The sequence below is a fragment of the Struthio camelus genome, chromosome 8 (assembly GCF_040807025.1).
Source record: "Struthio camelus isolate bStrCam1 chromosome 8, bStrCam1.hap1, whole genome shotgun sequence".
NCBI lineage: Eukaryota > Metazoa > Chordata > Aves > Struthioniformes > Struthionidae > Struthio > Struthio camelus.
Window position 1 is genome coordinate 4,591,337 of NC_090949.1, and position 19,558 is coordinate 4,610,894.

Here is a 19,558-nt window from a genome sequence, read left to right on the forward strand (position 1 = left end):
TGGACTTGCACAAAACAAACAACAACAACAAACACCACCACACACAACACCACGTTGTTTAATCCATGGTAGACAGAATGTTTTCTCCCAGGCACTGATTCAGCTAGGAGCCCAGAAATTGTCAGCACTGCAAGAGTTAACTACCAGGAGAAAAGCATATTAAAATACAAGCATAGTTTCTTTTTTCCACTTTGGTCCACTCTTAAAAGATTACAGCAAAGTGAAAAGTTATAAGAGGATTAGGCAGACAGAATTATTAGGATAAAAGAACTCACAAAACCTTTACCATATACAGACAAAGTTCACATCCCCTTCGCTGTCCAACTTAGGATTATTTAGGAAAAAACAGTACTCAGATAAAAAAAAATCAACCTCAACCAATCCAGGGCCTTCAAATGCACACTGGATACCAACGTGTCACAGGATACAAGCTGGATGTCTAAGTTATAAAGCCCTTCGAAATTTGTCCCTGAATACCTGAGAAATCTTCTCTTTTCCTTTGCCTCTTCCCACCCACTTTCCTGACTGCCTCAGCTGACACCAACAGTCAGCACAAACGCATCTTAAAATAAGGTCCAACAACAGGATCTGGGAGAGCGGACAGAGGAAGAAAGAGGCCTTTCTTGGTCAAAAGTTTCACAACTGTAGAACTCCCTTCCCAAATTAGATAGGAGATGTATTATGCCAGACCTCTTGGTGGCTGCTTTTAGGGCATGCTGCAAGCAATTATTTATTCCAGCTACTCTATTTTGGAACCTCACATCATATCTTACTGTTACCCTTTTGTTTGCTTCATTCTTATTTGTTGTGGGACTGATGTAGCTACGGGATCACTCTATACAGTTCAAGTGGTTCCCTTGACTACACAAGACTTGTTCTAATGCCAGATCTTTTTTAAAGGAATTCAAACTACATATTTTGACTTGGTTTCCCCCCTCCTTTTTTTTTTTTTTTTTTTTTTTAAAGTTTCACTGGTTTATATTTATAGTTCTTAGATACCAAGTACAAAAAACTCTGATGCTGCTGTAGTTCACTACAACTCTTTAGTATGAGCCATTTCCAGAAACATGCAGTCATGTCATCTTGTTTACTAAGAGCTTAAATAAGATCTGTAGTGCTGGGTGTGCCCAGGGTAACAGATACGAAGGGGGGAAAAAAACCTATTCTAGAACACATCTGAAGGCATAAATGCTGCAGAGGTAAACTATCTGCCTCATGGACTTTATTTTACTCACCCCGATAGGATCTGGGGATAATTATAACTAAAAAATACAATCCAAGAAACATTTCCTCTGCTGGGGGGGTGGAAGAGGGCGCAGCGCAGCAGAGCTTTTTTCACCATAGTTTCAAGTCAGCTGCATAACTGAGGGAAGAGCTATTTTTTGTGCATGGAAGCTTAAAAGCAGAAGTGTTTTCTGTTACTACTTACCAACTGGATTACAATTACATGGTAGACACCCATCCTCACTCCCAATGCGATAGAAGTTTTCCCTGCACCTTTCACAGTTGGCACCGTCAGTATTATCCAGGCAGCCTACGCAGTGACCACCGTGGCCTGTCGAGCGGTACAGCTCAGGGTCAAAGTAACATTCCTGCGACCTTCCATTGCAGTTACAGGCTGGGGGGGGGGGGAAGAGTGAGAGAGAGAGAGAGAGAAAGAGAGTGAAAAACAAAACCCACAGGTACTGTCAGTTTACAGCATGTGAAGTTATCCTACCTCTGACAGTCACAAAACCTATTAGATGAACTTCAGCAATAAGTTGTACAGGAGCTGGCTTAAGAGCATCTGACTCTTTGACACCCAGAACCCCTTAAGGCATTTGTGCAAGGAGAGAAAGGGAAAAGACACACGGTTTCATGATGGTTGGACATGAAGAGGAGGGAGCACTGGAAATGATGAGATTATCTTGAACAACAAAGCCAGGCTACATAACCTCCTCCTGCCATGCCAATCATCAGCACAGACTCCAAGCATTTTGATTCCTTTCCTCCACAAGGCAAGAGGAGCAAGCCTTCATGACACCAATTTTCCTGGACACCACCAACAGGTGTGTCGGGAAGAAAACTATTTTCTGCTCTGCTCCTCTACCAACTGGCTGTGGTTTCCAGTCTTCAGGCTACCTTCCCACACAGCAAAGCTCAGCTCAGTTATGCAAACAAGCATGGGAAGATAACGGTGAGAGCTGCCTCCCTGCTGTACGTTGTGAGAAAAGTTTCTTCGCTGAAAGCAGACAGATTACAAATTCCTTCTGTCTAGGAAGCAGGAGAGAACAAGACACAGGTTTCACTGGTCTGTCAAGGGAAGCCACAGGCCTTGACCGGACAGCTGGGACCTATCAGTACACATAAAGGTCAGACAGGAAGAAAACTTTCTGTCTGAAAAAGCTTCCCTGTAAAGTAAACGACCAGGAGTTGCGGTCTGTAACACAAGACCGAGCAAAAAAAAAAAAAAATTGGCGTTCAGTTGTACATGTAGGCATTTGAAGCCCAGAACTGTCGCAACAGTCTCCAAATTACATGAAATAATTGCAAAAAGCAAAAACCTCAAGCACCAGAGGAAGTCTCTGGATACCGGATCTGCTTTTTAAAGGACAATTATACCCCAGCACACCAAATTCAATTTTTTCCCGAAGGATCCTATAAAGTACAGGTCCATATATTTCTATTGCACATCTTTTTCCTAAAGCTTGCTCCCTTCCTTCTCTAGGAAGGGGATGTCCCTTCGTAGAAAGGGACCCCTGTCTACGAAAAAGCTCCATCAGGATAGGAATGCAATTACTAGCACTCCCATGAAACATCTTTGCTGATAAGCACCAGAACTTGTGCTTCAGTTCTATTTTTTGCCAAGGTCTCCAGTTTGCCACTTCATAACCTGCAAGAAGGTTGGAGCGCAGACGTTCTGCATATCCTATGACATAACGGTATGCAACCGCAGAGGTCTGAGCGCATTACTCAAGTGGCACATCCTAGCCCCACGTTTACAGATCTAACATCATGTTTCCAGAAATCAGGCTATCCTTTGGCTTGAGTCAAAGTCTATTGTCCATTCATTAAGAATTAAAGGCACCTCTCCCCTGGCCTTCCTACGAGATGGTGCAGAAGTCTGTTAGCACAGACGTCATGGTGAACTGTAAGAGTGCCACACAACCTCCAGGTGCCTACAAACCAGAACCTCCATGACAAACCCAAACAATACTCCTAGAAATATCTGGATGTGCTCAGAACAGCAAAAAATGAAACGCACTTTACTGCATTTTCACATCAGATTATACTCTGAGGCAAGGATCTGAGTTCACTGAGAGTGCCTTATTCGTACAGTTCCCTCAGGAGAATCTGTATGCCTCCCACGACACAACAACAGAAACAGCCTATCTGCAATCATTAGCTTCATCATCAAACCAGTACGACACACTGTTTAAATGACAGATCAAATACACCATCTGGTTATTTCAGTTATAGGTCTGCCTCAAAGGCAAGGAAAACTTTGGTCCTCTTCCTCTGAAACTGTGGACAGATCTTTGATAGAAATTGTGTTATTCAAATTCATACTTAAGGCACTCCATAACTTGAGATGCTTCCAGATGCTGTGCAGGGGTTTAAAGGCGTCTTTGTGACTTGGGAGCACAAATCCTACAGTTGGTCTATTGAATATGTACTCCTAAGTCACTAGGAAAATTGCATTCAAAACACTTAACACTGGCTAACTGCAGCTGAGACTTAAAGCAATGCGTGGTTGGCTTTTGGATGTCAACAGAGGCAGGGGAACAAATCCGTGAGAGATTTTCCTGTCAAACACGGTCACGTACGCAAACATTCATTGGCACTCTCTGCTGTTGCTCTTCTCCATGGACGATCATTGAAGAAAGGAAGACACTTTTCACAATCTTCCCCAAACGTGTTGTGTTTGCAGTTGCACGCCAGCTTCCCAAACTCATTCCTCACGCACTCGCTTGCGTGACCATTACATTTGCATCTGTTTAACAGGAGAAAGGAACAAACATTTCAACTCCAGAGATTTAGGTCACTCTCAGAGCAAACCAGAAAAGAAGAAAGCTCAGACGTGAAGACAAGACACATGGAAACAAGGCAAATTTGAAGGCATAAGGTCAGAGCAAAATTGATAACGCAACTGCTATGAAACCAATAGGTTTGGCATGACGAAGGCAGGCCTCTGAAAGTGCAAGAAGGTTAACCTCCAACTCCTCTAGAGTTAAGTGTCACTATAACAGCAGAGTAAGCTGAGCATAAGAAGCAAAAACTTTTACTGGCGATACAGTAGCGTATTCTCCATAACTTATCTCTCATGAGAGTCCAGGAAAAGATAGAAACGTTGGCTGTGTGCTATTCTTGCAACAGTAAGAAATTAAACAGCCCAGTCAAACCCTCCCTCCCTCGGCAAAACAGGTAAGGGCCACAATGCATTTCAAAGTGCCAGTTACATTGGGAAAACCAAAGGGGAGAGACAGGTAAGTATAGACATTGGACCTCCACAGACTGGTGCTGCAAACTATGCAAAGCCCCATATTGTCAAATCCTCATCTCAGGACTACTCTTTCCAAATGGTCTGAAACACTGCATTGGTCTCAACTCTGTTTATAAAAACAATTTAATGCCAAACAAATTAAAATTTAAAAAATTGTACTACAAGATGCTTTGGTAAAACAGAGAAGAGAACCACAGTATTGCACAATACTTCAGATTTTCTTCACAGGAGATACTTGCCAAAATATATGTAAAGCAGAGAATCTGAGGTTTTCAACTATTATTCTGGGCTACAGATACAGGTAAGGAACAATTACTAATCATATGTTGAACGCGTACAAACAAATCACAAAATATTGGGTATACAAAAGTTAGGTTTTTTCTTTTGCTTTGTGTTCTTGTCACTCACCCCCATCTCTTAGGGCACAATACAATCAAGGAAAAAATATTCAATCTCTGCCTACCCTACAATTTATAGCCCCAAGAGGTTATACGCAGTAAAGAGTATTTACAAGCTTCCTAAGACTTATTTTACTGCATTTTTGGTTTAGGACAGTCAACAAGGACCAGAGCCTAATAGTACCACATCAGTATAATCAAAATCTTTATAAAGTACTGCAGTAATCCTGCCTGACAGGTTTAAATAATACAGAGGTTTATTGTTTACTCACCTACCACCCACAGCAAAATCAGAAATCGCATAGTAATAGGACTTGAGAACTTTTGGGTCATTGAAAACTTCATCTCCGAACGTGTTCAAGCGATTGAGGCTCACTCTAATATCAGTAGCCGTCACCCATTCCTACGGCAGACAGAAAACCCATCAGATTAAACAAAGACACCCCTCAAGTACATATTAGTATTATATGTAAATACAACTGCTAATGATAAGTTATGCCAGTAGTCATTCAATTAACAAGTTCCTAGGTAATAATTTTCGCCTCTGTACCTTGATCTCACACATCCCTCCCCAAGAAGCCTTACATCTTGTCCTCTTGGTTCAGATGCATTTTCCAGACTCAACATCTATCTCTGCACACTCTTTCCAATGCCTTGACTGCTCTCAGCTGAGAAGCAGTGGGTAACGTCTTCAGCAAAGATTGACACACAGGTAATTCTACAGGATGGTTAATCTCATCTAACTAACTGCAGTTTTCTTGCAAAGCTGTACAACAAGGAAGGAAAAAGCCTTAGGGTACATTCAGCCTCGGATATACACCTCCAGATGCAAAGACCTAGACAGACAGATGAATGAGGGTGGGAGAGGCTGAGGAAGAAAAACAGACAGGCAGACCTGACTTAGAACACAAGAGCTTTTCATAATATTTACATAGCATCTTCAACACAGTATCCTATCCTTCTTGAGCAACAGCCAACAAATGCAGCCTGTCCCCAGCCACTGAATGTCCGTCCTTAGGATCTCCTTGTTTGTATTACAACTTTTGCAGAGCAATTTTCTTTCAAATGCCATAAAGAAGAACATGGGAAAAACATTCACGTATGTACAACTGCACTGCAGCTGTGTCACTTCTTCACTCGTGTAATAAGAATATTTGCTCAATTACAGAAATTGGCATAGACGTACGGAAATGCTGAGGAAAAAAAAAAAAGTGTTTACTTAAATCCTGAAAAGGAATGCCAGATGTTCATACATGTATTAGGCAAACTAGTGGTCAGGTCTTAATTCCTTACGCAGGGAAATTAATCACAAAATTATCCACCATGTCACTAACTTAAAATCTTCCCATTCATCTTAATAATCAGATCCTGTTCTCTGCAAGGTCTAGCTACAGCAACAAGGTCGCCAAACTGGTTCTTTTTCATTTCAGGAGTTCTTCTTTCCCATTCCTCTTCGTTTTTGATCGTGTATCCAAACCTCAGATTCTGCTTTTCTGCCTGCTGGCTGACAATCACAGAGACGCACCATCCCAGAACCTTTTGAGCGGTCACACCTCAGTGCGCTCTCTATACTACTTTAAGACAAAAGGGAAGAGAGGCTGCTTTGAGGGTCTGCCGATTATAGCTCCAAAAGGAAGGAGGTGAGCCTGATGGGGAAAATTCTACTGCTTTAGTTCTTTGTTACAGTATAATCTGGAGAAGTCATCAAGCAGCATAAAGAAAACAGTGAGCAAAGCAGATACGCTGCTGCTCCTGCTATGCCCCATACCACCACCCAACTAGCATTGTGAATGTTGCCAGAGACAAGCAAAAAACAAACAAAAAACCCAACCCCATCCCCAAACCACTAGTAAAGGAAACTAAATAAATAAAAATCAAGCCCCACCCCACCACATATAAAAGAGCAAGTAAAAGTTTCAAATAACCTTTGCTTTGTTTAGAAGAATCTCACATCAAATATCCATCTGATATAAGTTTTATCTTCCCCTGCCCTTATATCTGAAACTATAGTAAAAGGCCCACAGCTCCTTTCTAAACTAACAGAGGCATGCATCCATTTTCTAAAGATTTTCATGGTACGTAATGACAAGTCATCCTTGGTGCCACTGATTTTGTTTTGTACCATAAGCTGACTTACAATAAAGTCAAGAGTACAATCAAAAGCACTTCTGTGGATTGCTCATACTGACTTACCTGCACAACGGCTGTTCGGTATGAGTTGAGAGCTACAGAATAGCCCATATGCAGCACAAGGCTCCTATGCGCAACGACTAAGTACAGAGATTCAACTCAGACCATCTAATTAACTCTTAGTCCTATTCACATACCTGTAACACAGGGCTGTTGTCAAAGTTATAGGCACTGGGACGCCCCTCTAGCGTTGAGAAAGCCACATTGCCCCCAGTGAGGGGAGAGATGTCACTGAACTCATCCGTGCAGAGGGCCTGCTGCTCATCCTCCCCAGTCCGAATAAAACCCCGATTGACTTTGTGGTACGTGTTCTCACAGGATCCGCTGTAATACTGGTAGGGCACCCACGGACCATCTTCCCTGGTGCGTTTGTAGATTGCAAAGCTCTCTGGCCGACTGGTGTGAAACTTCAGACGTACGTATGTGATGTCAAACGCCTTTCCTGCAAATAAGAGAATAAATCCGTAAGAAAAAACTCAAACAACTTAAAACAGAAAGAATGGAGAGCTGCAGTGTAGCTCATCTCTCTTCTAAAGAGAGAAGTATCTCCTCTAGTCCCATCAGTAGGGCTAGAAGCAACTCTTCCAGTCTTATCAGATGGATCAATGCAATGCATGCGCTGTATCTTCCAGCAAAGACAAAGCGAAAGAACCAAAGGCAGAACTCAAAGGCAGGCCGCGTAGAATCCAACTCCACCTCCAAATATCCAGCACGTTTACTAGTAGAGCTGCCTAGAGAAAAAAAAAAAACAGCTACTGATTCCTGTTCAACTACAAACAAAACTCGCTAGCTATGATTCTCTTATACAGACATCACTGACAAGTGACGTCTGTCCCAACAGGATGATAGCTCAGATCAGATATACCAATAGTTTGTGTGTATCTAAGGCCAGTTCAAGTTAATCACTCTACTGTGATTTAAGAATACTTCTTCTAGGCATGGGAGAAACCGTATTAACCAAAGAGGGAGAAGTCACACTGAAGAGTCTGTTTTGTACCTCCGATTCCTTCAAAATTAAACAGCAGCCAAAACCCTTTCTACTCGTGAAACCTTTTCCCCAATAATAGTCATTACTATTAGAACTAACGAGTAAATGATCTTCCACTTATTTCCCAGGAAAGACAAAACAAGGTTGAGGTTTCCTGACCCATATGATTAAAGTTTCCCAGATATTTTTCAGATCAACAAAGCGTAAAGATTTACAAGCTAACCACGCTCTCCCTCTCCCGTGAGGATTAACGTAAACCCACCTTTCTGCCCTCTATTTATCTCCTATCAGGTTTGTGGCAACCAGCAGATCCTCCTCCCTACTGGATTCTCTCCAGCAACTTGAACATCCACCCCCGTACACATAAACTAACCACCCAGGGGATTCACACCCCCCAAGAAAATATTTAACTTCTCCACATTCTGCTACATTCTTTTGGGTTGGTTGACAGCATTCCTGCACCAAAAGCTGAAATGCAGATGTTTCACTGGATGCCATTAGCATGCAATACTCCCGACGGAGAAATACCGCCTGCGTTAAGAGCTGTGGCCTGTGGAGGTGGCAGAACAGAACAGCGAGAACCCAGCCTTGGCTCGCCCCGTGCCGAGACACGACATTTGGCTGAAACCTCCTACGTGGCGTGGAGCTACGAGAAAACTTTTCCAACAGAATTACAAGCGCGTTCGGACATTGAGCTGTTCAGATACGCAAGTACTTCTGTTGTGGCGGTTTAAGAAATTTCAGCCGAGACTCCTGAAAAGACTTCCGCTACCATGCTCTCACGTCACGCTGTAGGGTAGTTACTGTTCACGTTTTACACAAGTCAGCATACGTTTGGTGGGTGTTTCCCCAGTAACAAGGTAAGGGGAAGATGATTTTTTCCAGCGGTCTGTTAAGAGGATTTTCTCCGCTCCTCAGGCGCTGAAGAGCTCCCTGCAGCCAGGCTTATTTGCAGCTGCGCCTCGGAGTGCCACCGGGAACGGCACTGCTACGCTCCCATGTGCCACGGGGAACAGCTAACACCACGCCAACGAGAGGTTACGCTTCACTACTCTGAACAGTTAAAACCATTAAGGGAAAAGGGCCATAAAACGCTTCAGTCACCTTCCTGCACCGGACTAGCTGGCTGCAAGGCAAGTTCCCAGGACGAGGTGTACAGCTGCATGCCAGCTGTTATTGTTCCACCTCGGCGAACAGACTGTGCACAGACAATCAAGAAATCCTGGAGCTAAATAAATGCTGGATTTTGGAGTAACTGGAGACAGACAACTGCCATTTAGGAAAACTAAAGGTACTCCCACTAGCACATGTAGGGAACTTGCAAAAACGACATTAGATTTATTCTGAACAAAGCCCTGGGGGTGCAGTCTCTGCCACGCTATTTCATTACCACCTCCATGAGAAATATCGTTCTAAGCGGAGGTTGTAGCAGCCACCGGTCGCTTCATTTAGAACAACAAAACTACTGGAAGAGTTTCAACTGATTGAGAAACAGATTTTCCCCATCTGTAGAAGCCATGCAGATTCAACTTCAATTTTTAAAATGGATTAACTACACTGCGTTGTGTGAACGCAGGGCTTTGCACCTGCTGAGCAGTGGTTTATTTCACAAAGTAAAGCAAACTAGACAGAATACGCCAGCAAGAAGAGTGCGTCTCTCAAAGCACGTAACCAAAACTCTGATCGCAATGAGAATCCAACTTCTATTTAAATCTTTTTCTTTAATTACTAAAAGGCACAGATTAAATCAGTTTGACTGCATGTAAATAGTTTGACTGTATGTAAATTAGGCTTAGAACGGCAGTTAATTAGTATCTCCAGAAACCCTCCTTCCTCCCATAGGGGGGATGCTGATCTGTGGGCGCACGCCTCCACCTCCGGCTGCTCGCTTCTTCGAGGGCTGCCCTGCTCATGGAGGCAGGGGCTCGCTCCACAGCGGGTACCTGCCAGCGCCAGAGTCAGCAGGGGGAGCTCAAATATTTGGTCTGCTGCACCTCACTTGGAGAGCCAACACTGACGGGTAAAGGCTCCCCGAAACGTGTGCTTTACAGCAGAAGAGCACCAATAGCCTAAGGAAGTTCTCCAGGGAAGACAATCACCGGGTTACAGACCCGAACTGAAGTTGGAGAAAAGGGGGTGGGAGGGCAAAAGATCGCCTTTCCCCCTGACTAGAAGCATATTCACTGCAAGTACCAGCTGCTTTGAGTTTTCTTCAACAAGGTGACAAACAGGAACAGAAAGAGAATAACACCGCAACAAGAAGGTAGCTCAATCCTGGGCACAAGTTCAAGCCTTGACACAGACTCACAGCTGGGTGAAGAGCGCATGGCCTTGAGAAGGCAGCGAGTGCGTGGCGGTCCGGGGCCAGGGACTCCCAGCGCTTGGATGCAAATCAGGAACCGCATTTCCCCCTTGCGCGTCACCGGTTACACCGGGGCTGGCCTGCACGAGTCGGCCCCCACCCAACGCCCGGCTCCTGTGAAAGATGGACCTTTGTCCTTTTTGACTGCCAAGGACAGAATTAGCAAGGAAAGCACAGCAGCGGGTCCAGGATTTAACGTATCAGAAAAAGCCCAGACAGAGACACCTGAAAAGTTTACACTTACATACAACAAGGGAAAACCAACCAAACAAACAGTGTTTAAAGCCAAACAAATCTACCAATAGTCCATTCTACAAGAAGTACTATTTATGCGCGACATACAAGACAATTTGGACGTTGCAGAGATACAAATCCCCCAGTACTTCCCAGTCAATAGCCTTTACTATTTGTAGAAGATGTGAGGTTACAGACAATCCAAGCACAAGACTGGAAGCCAGATACTCACAGTCTGCGGCTCCTACTCAATACTAGCTCACTGTTGGTCTGTGGTCGGGTTAGTAACGCGACCTTCTTGCATACAGAAGACAACAGCTGGGAAGCAATGCTGATATTAACGTCCAACTGATCCCACAAGGGCTAGAAACTTCAAAGTATCTACGCTTAAGATTTTAATGCAACTTGGCTTATTCTCCCCTTGCTGCTAAATACAAGTAAAGATAAATAAACTGGTATCGGTTTATTTGATGTTCTGTTTAACAGGAGGGAAAAAACCAACCACCACCACCACCTTACTGCAAGGCATCTAACAATGCTAAAAGGATTAGCCATAACCACACAGATTGCAGTTTTTATTTCCGGAACAGGTTAGCCAGTTATGGTTCTCCATCTTAGAAAGTACATAACAGAATACGAAAAAAAAAAAAAGAGAAATATCTTTTGTATGAGTCTCAATACAAAGCAAGGAGGAAGGTGAAGGAGGAAGAAGCATACATTAGATATACAACATCAGTCTCTCCCGGGTTTCCTATTTCTCCTGCTACATGTTCTCTCTTCGAGAGGAGCCCCTCACTGAAGGGAAAGTCTACTTCAAAAGGGAAGAGCCCTGCATACGCAGAAACTCAAGCCAAGTACGCCAGACACGAGCCGGTAGGCCAGACGTGCACAAACAGTTTTTCAGACCCAAGGAAATGAATCCTAGGTGTACTCCTCGTTCTTCCCAAGTAAAGGTAGAGGAATCACAGAAGCAAACGCTTCCTCGCTGCTCTGTAGGAAGACCCTAGGATAACAGCGTCAACCTGAAACTTGTCAACCTACCTGTGAACCTCACTGACCCCTTGGATGAGCAGCAACTAAAAAACAAACCTGTCATCACTGTTTTACAGCTAATAAAACTGTAAGCATCAGCTCCATGGGAAAGTTTTTTTTCCAAGCTCACACCGCAGCAAACAAGAGACTGAAAGTCACTGTCACTGGCCTGGTGGGATTTCTCCGGACAATTTTCACGACAAATGAAAACAGGGAAGAACATCAGGCAAGAGAAGCCATCCCATGAGTCATAAGGAAAAAAGCCACAGGCAACAAAACAAAGACCATTCCATTAATTTAACTGTGCAAGTGGAATTGTCAACAATACCTTGCTACTTTGACTTGAGGAGGGCTAGTTTTCTTCTACTACTATTGCATTCCTCTCCTACGAGGGAAAAAAATTCCTGCATTCAGGCTTCATCAAGACGATTTCAGGGAGGAAACGTTTTGAAAGAATTCTGAGAATGAAGAGGAGAACCGTGTGTGTGCTTATATCCTACACATGTCAAGGTTCAAGTAGTGAGACCAGTTCACAGCCTGCGTGTCCTGAAAAAAAAAAAAAACCCAGCTTGCAAAGCACCCATTATTTTTCTTCTCTCTACGGTAACTAGATTATCCTATTTGTTCCCTGATAAGGTGTCCTGAAGTTCCTTGCAAAAAGTCCAGCTAAGTTACAAAACAGGCATATTGCGCTCTGGGCAGCGCCAAGCTATTTTCCAGATAAAACTGTTGTGATAAATGCAAAGAACTTCCCTTCTCATCTTCACTTTTATACCATCGGCCAAAGAAAGCGCATTAAAAACCCTTCGATTGAACGGACAAGGTGAAAAGCCATTTATTACAGCAGGCAGTGTAACTACTTGAGAAGTCCTATTAATGATACTAAACAGGAATGCAGTTGGTGCATACAGAGAGGCTGTATTCGAACACTGTATCAGCTTGCCATGGGTAAATAGTGCTGAAACAATAGAGTTTACCCAAGACCAGCTGACACAGTGTTGAAACACATTTTCTCCCTGTTTATACTGAACGTAAAAGCTGCGCTTAGCAGCTTGGTAGCTAACACGGCTCTTCAAGGTCGCCGAGTCTTTTTCTAGCAAAGATAAGCCTCCTGGGTTGCTTTCAAATCTTCCAGGGCTCAGTAACTTTATAATACATTACTACACAGAGATGGCAACAGCAATAACCAGGTGAAATGCAGTTTTAAATGTTTAATTTAGATGACAAAAAGAGTCATTGTTCTTCTGTTCCTATAAATTGATAATTACTTTGATCTTAGTCTGGCCTAAAAACATCTGAGAGCGTTAAGTATCAGATACATTTTTCCTGCTCTCTACTTAGAAGTGGCAGCTCGATTTTGCAGCAAGAACTCCAGATGTTTGTTACAAAAGTTCATTAGGAGAGAGATGATGTGTGGTAATTAGTGATCACCAGCGCTCAGCACTTTGGGAGCGCAACCTGAAGTGTCAAATGTCCTTAACGCATCCAGAGCTCAAAATCATTAGTCCCACCTTTTAAAAGCGCACCCTTTCTGAAGCATGAAGCTGTTCACCAGCCAGTGGCACAGTGACAAAATAACCAACCCTTTCTGATAATTTAGGCTGATGTAGAAAACTGTATTATCTGTCCCTAAAGAAAGCAAGCACAAGAATATATGTATTGCAATTACAGATTGCAACCCTCGTGCTAATCTGTGCTTTCAGTAAAACAGCAGAAGATAGGTAAGAGCGGTATGTGCCGTCTAAGAACTTAAGCAGGGCTTGTTCTCATTGCCATCACGTGCGAATGCCCAAGAACACATTCCAGGTTTTAAAGACTTTAAGTGTGCTGATACCAAGCTTAGAACATTCTTCCCCTACTACGCAGAGATGCTTACCGCTGCCCTGCGAAACTGAAACTACATAACTGCACGCATCACTGGGAGTAAGATTTAGGCCAGGTAAGCTAGTCTCAGTAACATTAAACAACCAAAGAGACTAGCAATACTTTAAACACACCTAAAAGAACAGTGAGAGTTATCTAATAAGTGACTTGTTTTAAAACTACATCCAAAAGAATATTTCTTCTTCTGGGGGATATGAATGAGGCAAGATGATGAGAGGTAGAGAAAAAGAGGCAGCATTGATCTCACAAGGAAATCTTTAGAAACTGGAAAATTACTTCAACTAGCAAATAGGAATATTAAGTAAAACATGCCCTGAGAAGAGAGCAAGAAAATGCCACGAACCAGAGTCTGGAAACTTTAAATCGTCATAAACAGAACAGGAAAGGACTTATGTGAACTCGGCAAGCGAAGGAGCTCAGACACTCGGGAACGAGGCGGTGCAACAGAAACGTTTAACTGTATTCTACGCAGGGACACTTCCCCCAGCCGCACAACGGTGCTGTCAAGCTGTCCGCCGAGGCGCACCTCCGACCGCCAGGCAAACTGGTGAACGTTAGCAGCAAGTAAAGCCTTTTCCCTAGCAGGTTTGTCACCGCTGCTGTATCCCAAGGATAATCGGGAAACGCAACATGATGAACACTGTACATGTAGAATGGAAAAACGTAAGTAGATGCTATTGAGATCTTGAAGAGGAACTCCGGCCTTTCTCCCCAAGTTCGGAATTCAACCATACAGACAAAAGACCTCCTTGTGCTCAGACTCTTCAGAACGGATGGATAATTTACATCATGAAAACATCCCGCCAGCTGGCACTCTGACTACAAGTACTGAATTGTGAGCAGATGCCTTCATGAGATAAGCAGAGGCTAACACTTTCCTCCTCCATTATCGGTCCACACACATTCACAACGCTATTTAGGAAAAGTTGCATTTCCTCCTCTTTATCCTCTGCAATTCATCAGTGCATCCTCCTGAAAGTAAGCTTTAAAACAGGGGTGCTAAGTTTTACTGTGAGAAAAAGTTCATCTGAGAAGAGTATATTAGATTAAAACAAACCAACCTTTGCACGTTTATTTTCAGTAAAACTCTATGAATAGTAAAGAAAAAGCTGAACTTGTTCTGAACGTTTCTCTTCCGGCCAGCAGCTAGAGCTCCTGTTTTAAGGCAGCCTTTTCATACAGGTACCTGCTGAAGATTAAAGGAGTTGAAAACAAAGCAGGACAAAGAATACCAGCTTATTTATTCCTTTGAGTGGTTTAAGTCTACTGAATTTCATATCCTTTTCACAGTGACAAGGCCAAGTAAGAAGAGCAACTACTGCTAGGATTTCCTTTTGCTTTCCTCTTCTGACCTGTTTCTTTCTTATTTCTCAAGAAAGGACAATTTTTCCATTCCTTACTCTTACCTCATTTTTGCCCTTCTTAAACTTTAATAGTGATGGAGGAAGCTGACAGAGTGTAATTCCAAGCCAGCTGTAAGAAGGCAGACTATAAATACATACTCTATTACTTAAAACAAAGACTTAAAGGCAGAGGAACACTCCTCTGCTCCTCTTTTACAAATTCTTACTTAGAAGAACTGTCGATAATAGCAGGGAGGCAATACCTTCCACTCATACGCTGGCACGACGCGCAAAGGATAATTCAGACACCGGAAGCTCAGACGAGCAGAGAATCGCAAGGAACAGAAATGTCGATGGTAGCAGACATTGCTGGCAAGCTAGCAACGCCTTGTTCGAGACTGATCACTGCCTCCCGAGTCAGCCACGCTCCGCAGGTTCTCAGCTAGTGCAGTAACTTGTTCAGCCTCCCATGCTAGGGAGGCTCACGGGAGGCTTGCCCCCTCCTGGATCACAAAAATTGCTGATGAGGGGAGAGTATTTCAGGAGAACGAGTTATCCCATCCTGTGGAACGTAAAGGGGCTCTCCAGCGTACAGATGAGCAGTGAAAGCAGAACAGTAATTATAAGGAGCGGAGAACAAGAAACCTATCCTGACCAACCTGCTCTCTTGGCTGTATTACACACCACCACCTACAAGATACGTAACCGGTAAGTTGTGGCTCGCATCACATTCCCGCGTAATAGCCAAACTTACGACAGTAAGCAAGAAATTACTACAGTTCTAGAGCTAGTTATGGCTACATCCTAGTTTTTCTGGGAAAATTTGTGGAGAAGAAAGAAAAAGAGAGAACATTGGTATTAAAAATGTTAATGTATACCAAATGCACCAGAGTCAGGGGGAGGGGAGGGGGGGGGGGGAAATCGCAACAACAACAAAACATACACACATGCACAATTTGCATTTTCTGATTATCTTCGCTTCCTTTGGAAAATAACAACACACGAGAACAAGGATTACAGCGCGTTCAAATTCCGAGTGGAGGCCTTTATGGGAAAACCCATACTGGGAAAATTGCTAACAATAAAGCTTAGGTTTATTTTCTTCCTCACCCAAAGAGCCTCGAGGTTCAGCCATATCTGGCACGAACAAGAAACGTCTAAAGGACTCTAACAGTCTCCTCTTCGCAAACAAAGCTCTTGGCACGCAGAGCTCTGCTGGAGACAAGTGACTGTGTTTTAAGTAGAAAGCCCCACACAGTAAAAACAGGTTGCATTTTCTAGACATTTGGACTAAAAGAGGGAAGGAAGCGCACTTGGGACGCTCTGGGAATCAGCGTAGCCTTTAACACGCTGGAACTAAAGCGAACTCCCACCACCCTATTAGGTCATGCATTCTTCCAGGCAACCCCGAACAAAGGCACCATTGACTTGTGCATGTGGGCGGCTCGGGACAGCAAAAGGCTGCATAGTAAATTATTGCATGATGATCCAACATTGATAAGTCATCAAGGCTGCTTGTTCTAGTCATGTTTCCAAAAGGGGAGGAGGGGAAATTGATTTCCCCCTGCACAGGCTTAAGACAGTCTTACAAGAAAAGCATTTGCCATCCGATCAATTTTAAGTCATCGGGGCAGCGTAAAAGTCAGAAAATTAGGTCTAATAATTCAGTAAGCCTTGATATCTTATTTGTACAGCTTTGAGGCAAAGATGTTCGGTCCGTTTCCCAAAAAAGCCAGCTGTGTTTATTCACTGGGGACTGGAAAGATGCTATGTACAACACACAAGTCCTATCTGCACAGGAAACCTCAAAGTCCTTTTTCAGCACAAACGATAAAGCGCTTATTTTAAAAAGGCACTTTATACTTGGCAAGCCCAGCCAGATTACAGATGACCAAGGACTTTGCATTCCGTTTCCCAAAGGGCTCCACTTCATTCACACATCTGGATCGCAAAGCTACCTCCTGCCACCACTTATCTGCAGGACAGGTGGTACCAGGGTTACAGGGGATCAGGAGTCTTACAAAGTTCATCTATTTGTATCAAACGGCCAGAAACTGCTCTACAGCCCTTCGGCACACTCAAACGTACAGGCATGGGTCAATCCTAGCTACATCCCAACTAAGAAGCGTAGAAAGGTGGGATTTTGCTTCCCTCTTCTCCACCAAGAGGGGCACCTTTCAACCAAGAAGGGGGGGGGGGGGAGATATTGCCCTGAAAAGCTGACTAGTCCAGACAAGAAAAAAGAAATTTTTCTTTTGTTCTTTATTCTCAGTAGGAGAACGCATAGCAATTGCAAAGAAACGTAATCATTTTGTCGCTGATGTCCTGTACAGACACCAGCGACACTTACTTCTGGAATAAGAACCCTTTAAATACAGCGGTTTCCACCCATTCCAAGTCCTAATGGGATCTTGGCCTCAGAGAAAGGGTTAAGTTCTCCCGAGAATTTCCTTATTCAGGAGATGGCTATCATTAAGTAATAACGAAGCAAACAAGCAACCACCACCACGCACCATGGAAGAGCCGAACTGGAGGCAAAAGCAAGCCTGACGACAAGAAGTTTGTCAATACAGCAAGAAAACGCTTATGAACATTTCTTGCTCAAAAAAAGCACCTCCAAAGGAATTGCAACAAAATAAACGCCTCTTACCCAGCTGGCAAGTCTTTCTCATAGCATTCAATCTAGAATTACATAAAGCAGAGACAAACTAAACAGGGCAAATCACGTTACATTTTAATCTCCAAGATATTTTAATTTGAGAGCAGGAGCTGTGGGGGAGAAAGAGTCTCGATGCTCAAGTCTAACTATATCTTTTCAGAGATGGTGAGGTGGGGATGGAAGACTCACTGAAAAATAACAAAAAAAAAATCACTTTCAAACTCCAAATCAAAGGTTTAAGTAGCTAAAAAAAAGAAGTTGCAACTTCTTTAAATGCAATATTTGGCTGCTTGGCAAATATATACTTTAAAATAAGAAAATAAGTTTACTGGACCATATCGCAGTACCTTGCAGGCAGTATATTCAAAATAAGAGCTCACTTGGGGAGAACTGCAAAGCTGTTTACTTAAAGGACAACTAGAATAATTCACTTGGCTGGGGGGAGGAAAATCAAATAAAAAGGGTTTTGCAACTGGAAAAGATAACGCAGAAAAGTTAACTGGCTTTCCTGAGGTCTGTCTTCCTTCTGTGTCTGAGACAGCAAGAGCTCTCCCAGGAGCTTCCTACTCTCAACAGCTAGATGCTGCTCCCTTGCTCTTAACGTGCCGACTTTCAGCTAGCACAATTAAACTAACTGCATGTGCAGTGCTTCAGGTTAAGTTTTGCAAACTCAAGTGACAGGGGTCCAAAACATGCCAGCCAAAGGCAGCATAAAAGCTATCCTGGCCTAGGCCTGCGCGCGCAGGTGAGAAGCCGACTGCTCGTCGCCCCTCGTCCCATGCCCGCCGCCACCAGCGGGAAGGTGCTGCAGCTCCTCTGGTTCAACGGCTCAGCTGTTCCAGCTGCCAGTTTCTATTAAACAGTATTTTGAAGCCTTCTCCCTCGCCTGGTGAAAGACAGCGCTTTCCCCACTTGCCCTCCTCCTCACGTGTTCGTTACCCACAACAGCTCTAAAGCCTGGATTTGCTCCTATCTGAATCAGATATCAAAAAACACACAATTAACATTGTTGAACTTAATTAAGAACAAATTACATCATATGACTATACATGAGAGCTCCGAGCAGCAGCGAAGCCAGTGGAACTGGCTGCAGTAGGAGCAAGATGACCTTCCCAATGAGCTAGTACGCTGCTGTCTCTACAACTACAGAGAGGCCAGAAACTCTCCTTACACCAGACATTGAATTCGTTGGACTTCCGATGGTTTATCTCCCTCCCACCCCTGCCCTTCCACCTCCCACTCACCATACGAGGATTTTTCAGGCACAGGCCATAATTAACATTGAAACTATTTGGAAATTATCTATATATCACCTGGCTGTGGGCAGAAAAGAAAGCTTACTTTTGTCTAGCCTTTAAGGAGCGTTGCGTTCAATAAACATTGAAGAAAGCTTATTTCTAGCACGTTTGCTTCTCATCACCTAATGTGTTACAGAATTCCCATGGGTTCTCTCTCTCTCTCTCTCTCCATCTTGCCACTGAGAAACCTCTACTTAAAAAACTACCCCAATTCCCCTTCCTGACCAAGCTCTGCTATGGATTTCAAGTAGCAGCTCATGTGCCTTCACATGATCTTTTAATACATTTTGTGTCAATTTCAGGCTTTTGTACAAGCCGAAGTCATTTATTAAACACAAAAGACACCAATTACAGCAATATCCATAAGGACCATTTTCAAGCAACCACCCACGCAATAGTTTTACTTTCTCAGTCTATCAAGCTGAGGAAGAAACCAGGATAAACAGACTTGACAAAACTATTGCTGGAGGGAGGCCATTTCTAAAACAAAGCTTGCCACTGAGTTGTTTCAAATATATTTTGGAAAATCAGAAACAAAGCTTCTTCCAAATTGTTATTTGCTTATTGGAGCAGTGAGAGAATTGCACTTCAGCTCTGGACTCCCAAGTAACAGCTAGCATTTGCCTTCAACTCTGTATTTGGAGAATAAAATGCAGAAACTGAAAATACTCTTGGAAGTTAAAGGTG

General features: G+C 43.4%; 1 protein-coding gene across 1 annotated transcript in view; it reads right to left on the reverse strand.

Annotated features, from left to right (window-relative positions):
• The window catches only part of LAMC1 (laminin subunit gamma 1), an 83,750-nt gene that overhangs the window by 20,109 nt on the left and 44,083 nt on the right, over positions 1-19,558 (reverse strand). The window contains exons 2-5 of the mRNA XM_009672839.2: positions 7,209-7,513; positions 5,154-5,284; positions 3,807-3,973; positions 1,430-1,618 (exon numbers count right to left, since the gene is read on the reverse strand). Of these exons, the coding sequence (XP_009671134.2) occupies positions 1,430-1,618; positions 3,807-3,973; positions 5,154-5,284; positions 7,209-7,513 (792 nt within the window). The remainder of the gene's footprint in view (positions 1-1,429; positions 1,619-3,806; positions 3,974-5,153; positions 5,285-7,208; positions 7,514-19,558) is intronic.